This window comes from Quercus robur, chromosome 10 (assembly GCF_932294415.1).
Source record: "Quercus robur chromosome 10, dhQueRobu3.1, whole genome shotgun sequence".
Lineage (NCBI taxonomy): Eukaryota > Viridiplantae > Streptophyta > Magnoliopsida > Fagales > Fagaceae > Quercus > Quercus robur.
The window spans coordinates 8,917,465-8,930,349 of record NC_065543.1 but is presented as its reverse complement, the minus strand read 5'-3'; the positions used below and the strand labels follow the sequence as shown (position 1 = coordinate 8,930,349).

At 32.0% G+C, this 12,885-nt stretch overlaps 1 protein-coding gene across 1 annotated transcript; it reads right to left on the bottom strand.

Annotated features, from left to right (window-relative positions):
• Nucleotides 1-307: 307 nt before the first annotated feature.
• Nucleotides 308-2,871, bottom strand: LOC126703059 (uncharacterized protein At2g29880-like). The gene is made up of 4 exons (XM_050401967.1): nucleotides 2,668-2,871; nucleotides 2,522-2,568; nucleotides 1,248-1,574; nucleotides 308-1,147 (listed from the first exon to the last, which is right to left on the bottom strand). The coding sequence occupies exons 3-4, from the start codon at nucleotides 1,572-1,574 to the stop codon at nucleotides 542-544; spliced, it is 933 nt and encodes a 310-aa protein (XP_050257924.1). The 5' UTR covers nucleotides 2,522-2,568; nucleotides 2,668-2,871; the 3' UTR covers nucleotides 308-541.
• Nucleotides 2,872-12,885: the final 10,014 nt, after the last annotated feature.

Here is a 12,885-nt window from a genome sequence, read left to right as displayed (position 1 = left end):
GTGATAAAATCCCCACACCCCCAATTATCAAATTACACACACATATATAGAATGTGTTGTCGAGGATGACTTCTACTTGGAAGAAGGTAGTGGTAATGATGACGTTGATGTTATCTTGTGAATTTAGATGCGGGAGGTGGAAGTATGCAAAACCCAAGTTCAAGAGTTGGAAAACATTTGACAGGCCTTAAAACATGGGGTCGACAGTGGAGTTGGAGGTCATTGTGAAGCTCTACAAGAGGCAGAAAGGGCATCAATTGATACCTTTTCAATTCAACACATAAGGGACGAAATACATTTATGTCCATTCGAAACCTGTCATAACACCACGCTAGATTCCAAAGTGAAATTCATTCATATAATCATTCCTAGACAAAATACTAGTCCGCATTAACCTTTTATCATAGTGACTATATATAATAAAGTGAAGCATACAAATATCTCAAAAGGCTTCAACTTTCAAATACTTCCCCATCAGAAATTGCAGCCAAATCATACTAGTTAGCTATGACGCATAAATGAAAGGACAACCACAAGTCGATCATATTCCTTTTGCAATAAACTCCATCCATGCTTTCTTCCTCTTATCTGACAAGGTAATGAAGACAATTCTACGTTTCAAATTACAGAGTTCCTTAAGTACCTTAAAATAGGTATCATGATCCAGGTCTGTGTACTCATTGAGCATCCCAATAGCTTTCTCAAGAGAGAATTTATCATCAATGGTGACAGATTTACTAAATTTCTTAGCGCTGGCCTTAGCCTGACTAGCTTGAAACCTTGCCCTACATAGTTCAGTATAGTCCCGGAGTCCCTGTGCAAACTCACTAAGTTCATCCATTTTCTTGGCAGACTTCTTCCCCTTATTAGACCATTCTTGTTGCATTGGACGCTTCTCACCACGTGTGGTGCGCTCATGACCCCTTGGGACATTGTTTGTGTTGTCATCACTATCATCATCCAGGTCAGCATGTAATCCAGCACTGCGAAACTTCTTATCTAGCTCACGCTCTTCATCACTATTTGGAGCTGCTTGGTTGGAGGAAATTTGGAGGATACCGGTGGCAGTAACTTTGTTGAACAGTATTCTTAGCAAATGATAGTGTTCACATCTTTTTTTCCAAAAGTCCTTGGCTTTAGGATTTGCCTACCAACAAGCAACATAAACAAGTGAAATACATATACCATAGTATATGGCACAAACCAAGAAAAGACTTCTAATATAATTGAACAAATAAAACACTTACCGCAAGTACATCCGCCCAAACTTCATCACTGGCAATAACTGTGTTTGTCTTAAAATCCCAACCCATTCCAGAATTTCGTAAATCTTGAAAAATGGTCTCGTGTTTTGTTCTGAGCCTATTAAATTTTGTCTCAAGTTGTTGCATGCCAAAGCACCGATTAGCTCGTGCATTGAGTTCATTTCGAATTTTCGTCCAAGTTCTCTTCTTAAAAACACCAGTTCTCATGTTCCCTTTCACTTGTTCTTCGATCATAATATCTAAAAACAACTTTTCAATTGCAGGAGGCCATAGTTTGAGGTCTTCCGCCTCATTCAATTCATGTGCCATCTATTGAAGATCATTCACATTAGCCTCAAATGAACAATATGCAATATAAAACCTGAGATATATAGAATGACATAATATACACACTTCATCGACCATACCACAAGTTATCCAACCCATATGCACAGAAAAAGTTATAAGTTATAGCTGATACAACATCGTCCTTTACTTGCCATTATAAATCTATTTCTTCCTTCAGCTGAGCATCAATAGCATTACTAAAATGTAAAAATTCCCTTTGAACATGAGATTCAATAACACCACCCAATCTACAACTTCAATTCCAAGTCAAGCTTAATCCCATCCACCATAATACAAATTTAATGTGGCTGTTTCAATTGTGCTTGTTCTCTGAAACCCATAAATAAATATTTGTGAATCTCATATTTCAGTTTGGTGCATGCATTGACATACATTTCAGGTTTCACAATGTGATCGAAGATCATCATTATTTCAGGTTCACAACAGAACAAATAAATTAACTATGAAAGTCTTCAAATATTTTCACACAATGGATTGTTAACTTTGCCTCTGTCCTGTAGCCCTTAAAGCCTCACTTTGTGTTAATGCTCAAAAATTAAGAAAGTTTCAAACTTTATCTTTGTATAAACATTTCTTGAGCATTTCTTACACTTTCTGTCTCATGGAGATAAGTTACATAATTAAATATATCAGTGAAAATTGCATCAAAATTATGAGAACATAAAATTAACATTGAGAGTTAAGTTAACCTATAGTTAACATAAAGAAACATATCCCAGAAACCCATGCACTCCAATGTCTCAAATATAACCACAAAATAATTTATTTACAAGAAAAATAATGATAAACCCAGATGGGGTTTCAGGTCTGTTTACCCTGTTTCTATGCATATGAGGAAATGAAACCTATAATGTCAGATTTAGGACAAACCAACCAAAAAACCCAGAAAACCCAATATCCATTATCACCTTATACGGCTTGAAGTTCAGAAATCACTTCAGATCCACCAATGACCCTGCAATATCATACAAAGAAAAACAAAAGAAAAAATAAAACTACCAATAATTTTATAAAAATTTGTGACGTATTTGAGAGAGAGAGAGAAGCTATAAACCTTTTTGACGACTGAGAGTAAGCTTCGACACCAAGTGATAGGGTTTCCTTTGCTTTAATATGGGTGATTTATAAGGAGTAAAACTGAACAGAAAACAGAAAACAGGTGCCAAACAAGTGATGGATTACATTTTTCTTTTTCAAAATTCAAAAGCAGAAAACAGTTTTCAACTATTGGTAAGTGTTTTTCAGTTTTGTGTTTCCGGTTTTTGTTTTCTAGTTTGTGTTGGGTGAATAGGAGATAGAGAAATAGAATTTCTTTTGTAATACTTTTACAATAAATTTTAAGTGTTAGTCTATTATAAGTTGTTATAAGGCGAAAAAAAAAATTTAAGTTGTTAATTTTTAATTAAAGCCAATAACAACATAGAGTTTATAACTTATAATTTAGAGTTTATCACTTTATAATTTATTGTAAGAGGGTTATGGACGTAGTATTTCTTGGAGAACTATAAATTAATTGATGGATGTGTGAGATATTTGTAAAATAAAAGTTCACAATTTAGATAAAACCTTCCGCAAATCCTACATAAAACCTTCCGCAAATCCTACGTTCTCAACAGTCTCCAATCACCTTATTTCTTATCTTTCTAGAAATTTAAATAGACACAACTTTTTTTTTTTTCTTGCTACTTCTATGTTCTCTTTTATTTTGAACAGAAAAATTCTAGGTATTTAACAAACTCAAATTCATCATAAATTTTTAGTGCAAAAAAAAAAAAAAAGAATAAATGAAAATTTATGATACTCTAAAACTAAAAAAAATAAATTAGTAATTTACATTTATTTGCTTGTTACATGTATGACAAATATACTGACATATACTAATAGTTTAATTATTTTATTATTAAAATAATTTTACTCTCAATTTTTTTTTTTAATTTAGCCTCCGTTTGGATATAGATTATAAATGAAAATTATTTCACTATTTAGCTTATTTTTGGTACTATTTATGAGCCCTACTGTACTTTTTAATATTATTTATGAGCTCCACTATACTATTTCAACTAACTTTTATCTTTATCTACAGTACTTTTAGTAATAAATTTTTAGTTTCAACAAAATAAACTGTATCTAAACATATCCTTAATTTTAAACTTGGCTTTTGGACTGAAATCTTGACTCCATTTGATTATTTAACGAATATGTGTCGTTCTAGGCAACTCTGGTCAACCCAACCTTGTGCATGGCCATGGACTGATGTTTTCACAAAGATTGCGTTTAAGCAAATGGTCAAATATTTTCACAAGAATTGGCTGCTTATTTCACTATAGTTAACTAGACGTGGACTTTTCTAAGAAAAAGAAAAACCACATATTGATGACAACATGTAATCAACCAAAGAATTGAGTATATTTGTGCAAAAAATAATATAAAACAAATCTTACTGATATAGATTTGCTCATGTTTTAATCAAAGGAACCATCTTAATTATCTATCGATTGTTTATCAACTTATTGAAGCCTTATCTAAAAAGAATGATATAAGGAAATCCTACATGTTAATAAAAACACTCAGAAATTTGAACTGATATAAATTATTATGTAATATGTACTACGATAATCACTATTAAAGCAAAAATTTGAGAGCCTATAGAACTAATTACTAGCCACTACGTACTACCTGTAAAAGGAAATAGGTTAAGCAAAAATTTTTTCTCCTAAATATAGATGAGAGAGTGAGGTAATAAAGCAAAGTTTATACTCCATTTTTTTTTTTTTTTTTTTTGACTACAAAGTTTATACTCCATTTGTTTTGAAGGAAAAACGTTTTCCGCATAATGAGTCGTTTGGTATGGGGATTTTTTTTAAAAAATAACTAAATCTTTCAAACAATTTTATTAGTTGGGCAACTTTTCAAACTATTTGCATTTCTAACAAATCGAGTCTAATAGACTCGATTTTGCCCTTTGAAAATACACTTGAAAATCGAGTGTGAGACACTCGAGTTTGAAAATCGAGTGTCTCACACTCGATTTCCAAGTGTATTTTCAAATGGCAAAATCGAGTCTATTAGACTCGATTTGTTAGAAATGCAAATAGTTTGGAAAGTTGCCCAACTAATAAAATTGTTTCGGATTTATAGTTATTTTTTTAAAAAATCCTTGGCATGGTGGAAAACGCATGTCAACTAAAAATGTTTTCTATAGACTATAGTCAACAGAAAAAAAAAAAAACCTAATAGAGCAACAAGACAACCACGCATTTTCCTTTTTTTCAAGAGTGGAAAGCATATGACAGATTGCAATAAAGTCTTGATGTTTGAGACAAGGTTGGTGTTGGGTGCAAAGTACCGTGTGGGTCCAGCCCACATGCCTTGTCAAGAGCTCATTTAATCAGCATGTCACTCTTGTCTTATGAGAAGAACTTCTCTCAATGAGAAGTGATCCAAAGCGTTCCTCAAAAAAAAAAAAAAAAAGTGATCCAAAGCGTGTTGGACACGCTGAAGAAAAAAGAAAAGAAAGAAGCAAAGGCCATTCGGCGGGAGAGCTAAAAGAAAAAAGAAACTGGCTGAAGCAAAGCAAGGCAACTAAGCTGTATTTATTGTGATTTGATATAAAAAATGTGAAAGGAAGAAAAGAAGAAAAATATGAATAAATAAAAGGAGAGGTCATTCGGTCAGTGAGTAAAAGAAGAGTGAAAAGAAATCATAGTAAGTGAGATCGAGAACACTGCAGTTTTGGAGAAATGCGTGAGTAAGAGCAAATAAAAGAAAAGAGAAAAATATAGAGAATAAGAAAAAATTGTGAAAATATACAGTAAAAAAGAGAGTGAATGAAAAGAAAAAGAGTTTTTTTTTTTTTTTACTTAAACTGTATTTTTAAATGTTATAATCTCTATTTAATATAGTGAAATTATTTAAAATTTGTCTCGTGATTTTTTCCTTCAAGGAGAAAGAGTTTCCACGTAAATCTTTGTATTTTTGTGTGATTGTGCTTTCACTGTACTTGCTGAAATTTATTCACAGTTATATAGAATTTTTCCCAACAAGTGGTATCAGAGCGTAGGTTCGATTGGGAGCAATGGCCAGAGAAGAAGGAAAGACATTAGGAATCAAGAAGTTTAACGGCACAAACTTTGGCTATTGGAAGATGTAGATCGAAGATTATTTGTATGGGAAGAAATTACATCTTCCTCTTTTAGGGAAAAAAACCAAATAGTATAGAAGAAGAAGAAGAATGAAGTCTTCTTTATAGACAGGTGCCAGGAGTTATATGATTAGATATGACAAGATCAGTTGCACACAACGTTGTAAAGGAAAAGACTACTGTGGATCTGATGAAGGCTTTGTCTTGTATGTATGAAAAGCCTTCGGCTAACAAAAAGATGTATCTGATGAAGAAGTTGTTTAATCTGAAGATGGTGGAATGTACTCCTGTGATGAGAAAGAGAAAGAGAAAGTTTGAAGAATCCAAATTCAACCTTGATGAGAAAGAGAAAGATTGAGTCATTGCATTTTGTTAATTTTGACCTTTATAAAGTGTTAGGACATATGTGATTCATTTATTAGGAACATATGTCACTATTTTATGTAATTGACTAATCCTTTGACAAAATGCACTTTACTTGTATTTAGGTAGATCTAAGATGTGTTTAATACTTCAAGAAACCTCGTTTCAAGTTCAAGTGTTAAAGTCATGAAAATTTGTCCAAGATTCAAGTGCATAAAGTGTTGTTCATTAAAATTTGACAGCTAGCCATCTATCGAACCTTGAAGAGCTGTTCTAGCTCGTGGCTCGACAGCAGCTCAACAGATAGACATCTGTTGAGGTTTACGAAAAACAAAGTTTCAAGTCTGTTTTGACTCCAATCCATAATTGTATGTTTAGGCTTTCTTTTCTCACAACCCTAGACATATAAAATGATTATTTTAAGAGCCGTCAAAGGTGGAGAAAGTTGTACAAGTGTTGAGCAAAGTTTGTTCAAGCAAATTGTAACCGGAAACAGAATTCTCTCTAGTTCATCTTTTTTGTAAAGAAGCTGCTGTGTTTGTGTACTATAGGATTTTGTATCAAGGAGCTTCTCGATCTTTATCGTGTGATAAATTGAAGAACTTTGCAACCAACAACTTTTTCTAGTTGGTGATTGAAGTTGCGTACTGGGGTCCACGCAATTGGTTAGTCACGTACTAGGAGCCGTGCATTACAAGGAGAGATTGTCACTACAGAACAAGTCCAATTGAGTATTGGGGTAAGGGTTCAACTGTAGTTGGTAAAAGGTACTGGGATTCCTTTACTTGTAACCGCTTGTTTTGATAATAATGGATTCTCGAGAGTGGTGACTTTAAAATCATTCGGTGGGGTTTTTGCCGTGTTGGTTTTCCCCATTCTTTAACAAATCACCGTGCTAATTTATTTTCTATTGTACTTAGTTTATTGGAGATTTGTTTGTGCTACCACGCGTTTGTATGTTAATTTGATTAATTAATAAACTTGACTAATTAATCAATTAATTTATCACAAGGGGTCAATTCGTTTTTGGCCTATCATAAAGATTGAAAAAGAATAGGTTAGATTCTTTTTTTGTTAATATTGAGATTTATGTTAGAATGATAACATTTACCATTGGTTAACTTTGAATATATATTTACTATTGGTTAACTTTGAATATATATAAATATTAATTGATATAAATGGAAAAATAATATTTCAGATACATGTTGGACATGCAAGTTGGAGACACAATAGAATTTGCAAATATGTAAGTCTAAATAAGCATAAAGATGTGCCAAAGAATCAAATGCAAGGCATAAAAACAAGGGAGACAAAGAGAGAAAAAAGTACTTGTAACGCAACTTTCCAATATAAAAGAAGAGGTAAGAATGATAGAAATATGTTATTTGTTTAATCAAAATTTGATAGGTTTCTCACTATTGTTTTGTATATATAATTTTTATGTGTATATATATGTGTGTGTATAGTTTTTTTCTAAACAAAAAATGAGTAGAGAGGAACAACTTGAGTTGACGTCTTCCATCTCAAATTTTATTAAATGTTTCAAGTAATTTAAAATAAATAAAATATTTTGATTATATATCACAATTTTATGTTTTAATATGTAAAATTTATATACTACACACCATTTATACACAAAGTGACTCAATATATTTATGCACACATGTTGCGAAATTAATTTGTTTTTAATGTGTGACTCATAAATTATTAATAAAGTTTTAACTTTCAACATATATAATATTTAATTAAGCCGTGCATCGCACGGACTTAATACTAGTATATATATATAACCGAAACCTCTGAAACTCTTCTAATTTTCCACGTTAGCACAATATTTAAATAAAATTTTCATTTTATTTAAATCTTTTTGTTTAGTTCAAACTTAATAAGGAATAAAACTCTGTTTTTCTAACAAGTCTAACTCAAACTCAAACTCATCATTTTTTTTAAAATAAATTTTTTTTTTTTTTGGTTCAAACTTAATAAGGAGTGAAACTCTATCTTACAAGTCCACCTTAAACTCAAACTCATAATTTTTTTTTAAACAAAATTATTTTGTTTAATCCAAACTTAACAAGGAGTGAAACTCTATCTCTCTAACAAATCCAACTTAAACTCAAACTCAAATATTAATAATTTTTCTTTAATATTTTTTGGTCTTTCAGAAGTTTTAATATCTGAATTTTTGAGTTATTTTTTTACAGTATTTGAAATTATCTGACAAAATTTTTGTAAGCCATTACACGTTCAAGCAATGGTTTCTTCATCAATTTGTAATGCAAATTGAAATTATACAAGAGCAAATCATGTAATTTCTTAATCAATTTAATATTTTATAAAATTATTTTAATCTATCTCAGAAATAGGTAAATTTCCATACATAATCCATGTTAGCATGGACTTTTCTAAGAAAAAGAAAAACCACATATTGATGACAACATCAAATCAACCAAATTGAAGAATTATGTATATTAGTGAAAAAGTAATATAAAACAAATCTTACTGCTATAGATTTGCTCGTGTTTTATTCAAAGGAATCCATCTTTTCAATTGATTGCTCATGTAAACGAAGGTTATGATTGAATGATATAGAAGGAAAATTATGTATAAGAGGATTGAAGGAACATGGTACTTAAAATGGAACTACCAGAATGATGGGAAAAAGAAATTCATGTTTAGGCTGAATCTAGTTAGATTTTCTTGGAGAAAGAATATGCATTCAATAATAAAGAGAAAATCTAAACCTCTATTTGAATCTCAAAGAGAAATCTGTATTTTTCTGTCACAGACACAATCAATGAATCGTCTCTCTAATTAATTAAGCCTATAGTTACCCATTAAACGCATGACAAAATTTAAGCAAATGGCTTACTAACAATGAACTTCCTAAAATTAGCACACCTATAACTAATTTTCCCACCAAAATTTGGAGGATGCACATTGCACAATTATCCATCACAAACATATTCTGCCACTCTTGGCTTCACCACGCTACTCAGCCACCCTATGAAACTTCAAACACCAGCGTGCCACATCACATGCTGCAATGTCACTTTGTGCATCCATGAATTCATTACTTTTTTTTTTTTTTTGAGAAAACATGAATTCATTACTTGATATAAGCAAAGATATATTAAAATTATAGTTTTATTTGAGGCCAATTTAATGAAGGGAATTGGCCTGGTGGTGGCCGGTGGTGTAGATTTCTTATAAGACGTTGGCTAGGCTGACTTTTTTTTTCTTCTTTTTGCTAGGTAACTTGAAGTTAGGAATTTTTCCAAAATCAGGGTAATATAGGAAATGATCATTTGTTTCCTGATGCATTATAGGGCCGGGTTTACATTGGAACATGGTGGCGATGATGGTGAACGTCTTGCTAAGGCCTCCCGGAGCAAACTGATTAAAGAGAGTAACAAAGACTATAAAAGAAGTGGCAGTGGTAATGAAAGTCATGAAAGCTATACTCTCTTTTGCTATTGATAATTGCACACACATTTATACAGCTTAAAAAAGCAACTGAAATCATAACTTTTAAGCCACGAAAATATGAGCAAGTACTGCAGTAAAATATATGTTTGATAACATTCGATTTGATTAGGTTTACAAACCAGAGTAATATATTCAAGAGTTTTGTAACTCTGTTACACTGTCAGGTTCTTCCATGAAGGAGATTTTGATTCAAATCTTTTCTCCCCACTTATTATAATTTCATTTAAGGCCAATTCAACGAAGCAAAAAGGTGTAGTATAAATTTTTTGGCTCGGTTATGGTGATGTAGACTTCTCATAGGAAGGCGTTGGCGAGGCCGAGTATTACTAAGAAGGAGGCGGTGGTGGCAAAAGTTGATGAAATTGAAGATCTCGGTCGACCTGTTTACTTGACGAAATAGAGTAACCACCATGGTCACGGTGATGATGAGGAATGGAAAGGTGAGGCGGTGATGGCACTGGTACTGAATTTCTAGGTGGTGAAGTCACCGATTGTGGAACTATTCCAGAGGTAGTATGGAGATATGGTGAAGGTGTTACTGCATCTTTTGCTAAGGCCTCTGGAAGCGAACTGATGAGACTAACAATCACTATAATAGAAGTGGCAATGGCAATGAAAGTAATGGAAGCTATACTGGCTTTCGTCATTGGTAATAGCTTGTCCTTCTGAGTAGCTCTTTGTCACCCCATAAATATATTTCGTGTGGTGTGGAAATTTTACCTTTTGCGTGTGGAAACTTTGGTCAATCTTCACAAGTCATGCATTTTTGAGTGAGATACCACCTGTCTGCTCTTTTTTTCCTGAGTGTGTTAGGTTTCACAATTACTCCTTTGAAGAGTTACATGGAAATGTTTCCCACTAACAGTTTGATAAGGTAGAAATGGTTCTATATATCCTATAAGACTAGAGTCTTTCATCGCACTTTAGAGTAAGTGGTCTGATATTTTTCACTAATTAAGGTCACATTTCAGTGCAAGTAGTCAGCAGGGCAAATATTTAATGTTTTTTAAAATAAAAATAAACAGATTTTAGCTTTTTCAATTGAATTTTCATTATTATTATTATTATTTTATAAAAGCATACAGAAACTTAATTATGAAATTTTGCTAATAATTGTTTATTTGATAATTTTTTTGGGTAGACAAATTGTTTTCCTAATTGGTCCAATTAATCATTGTTAAGTTTTATTAATTTTTTAATTACATTTTTTGTTGTTTTGGATTGCAGGAAAGAAAAAATAGGGTTTGAGAAAGTTTGTTTAAAACTTAAATAATAATTTCCAAATTTTATATTCTTTTTAATGATTCACAAAATGTATAAATAAAATTATTAAAAAATGAATATTTTTGTTAACTTGCCTTTTGAATTCCTGAGAACAATTGTATTATTTTATTTTGGTACGATAAAATTTAATATATATATATATATATATATATTATTTGTGATTGTTCCTATAATAAATAAAAATATGATTATGAAATACATTACTCTTTATCAAATTAGTCTAAATTGTAAAAAATAAATTTAATGAGACCACACTAAAAAATAATTATTATGCGCAATACGCGAATATGCAATTGGTTATAAATAAAGTATGATGTCATTAAGGAAATTTCATGTTAACAACAGCAATTAAAAATTTATTTTTGCCATTCGTTATTGCTCATCCTCCTAAGCAACTCAGCTCAACCCTAAGAATGCAATTGGTTATAAATAAAGTATGATGTCATTAAGGAAATTTCATGTTAACAACAGCAATTAAAAATTTATTGCCATTCGTTATTGCCCATCCTCCTAAGCAACTCAGCTCAACCCTAAGAATATTTTCTGTCATGTGGAAAATTAACCTTGTGCTTGGAAACCTAGTCAATCTCAACGTTGACAAAACATGCATTTTCGTGTGTGTCATAGGTATGCAATTCATGATTCCCCCTCCTAGCGCTCCTCCTCCTTCTTATTTAAAATTTATTATTATTATTATTATTTTTTTTTTATGAAAATGTTTCTTGTTACTGGTTTCAAAAAGTCTAGTGACATATATTTTGTTACACATTTTGCCACAACTTAGGCACGTGACAAGTGGTCATTAGATTACTTTTCAACAAAATCTAGTTATAGATGCATGTTTAAATGATGTAATTAAATTACAAGCTCATACTTATGCATTTTATTAAAAAAAAAAAAAAAAAAAAGCTCTTACTTTTGCAAGTTATGACACAAAATGTGTGGCTAACTGTGTTGTCCTAATAGAACTCATACTAGTTTGCTAAGGTGGGACATGATGGAATTGACTTAGGTCATTGCTCTGTCCAGTGTCCACTAGATTTAATCCTTGCCTAGACATGATTTTGTGAAGTCCTACAAAATAGGAGACTTAGGGGCTGTTTGGTAGACTTGTTTAAATACATGTTTTCAGTTTTTAAACAACATTACACACATTTTCACACTTTTTTAGCCACACGTATTTCCATACATGTTTTCAAACAACAAAACACATATTTTCAAACACATGTACCAAACACCCCCTCTGTTTGGATACCAATAAATAATGAAAATTATTTCACTATTCAGCTTATTTTTGCTGGTGAAAATGGCCAAATACCACCATTTCATAAAATTTGTAGCAAAAAAGCACTGTTTCGGAACTAAATGGGGATCTACCACTTTTCTAGTACTCAAGTTCACTAAACTCGAGTTCCAAATGGTACTTGAGTTTAGAAAACTCGAGTTCCTAGTTTCTATTCCACCGTGGCGTTGGCTGACATGGCATTTGGGCATTAAAAAATGCCACTTGTTACTCGAGTTTCCTGGACTCAAGTATTGTATTAGTGTGGTACCCTAGTCCACTAAACTCGAGTATCAATCTGTATGAGAGGCCCCAATTTCTTGAGTGCAAAAATCATGTACATTGATACTAGAGTCCATGAAACTTGAGTACTGTGTTAGTAGTACCTGAGTCCATTAAACTTGAGTATCAATCTGTATGTGAGGCCCCAATTTCTTGAGTGCAAAAATCATGCACATTGATACTTGAGTCCGTGAAACTCAAGTACTGTGTTAGCAGTACCCGAGTCCATTAAACTCGAGTATCAATTTGTATGAGAAGCCCCATTAAACTTGAGTGCAAAAATTGTGCACATTGATACTCAAGTCCGTGAAACTCAAGTACTGTATTAGCAATACCCGAGTCCATTAAACTCGAGTATCAATCTGTATGGGAGGCCCTATTCTTGAGTGCAAAGAAAAAATGATTTTAAACCGATTTTCTTTTGTGAA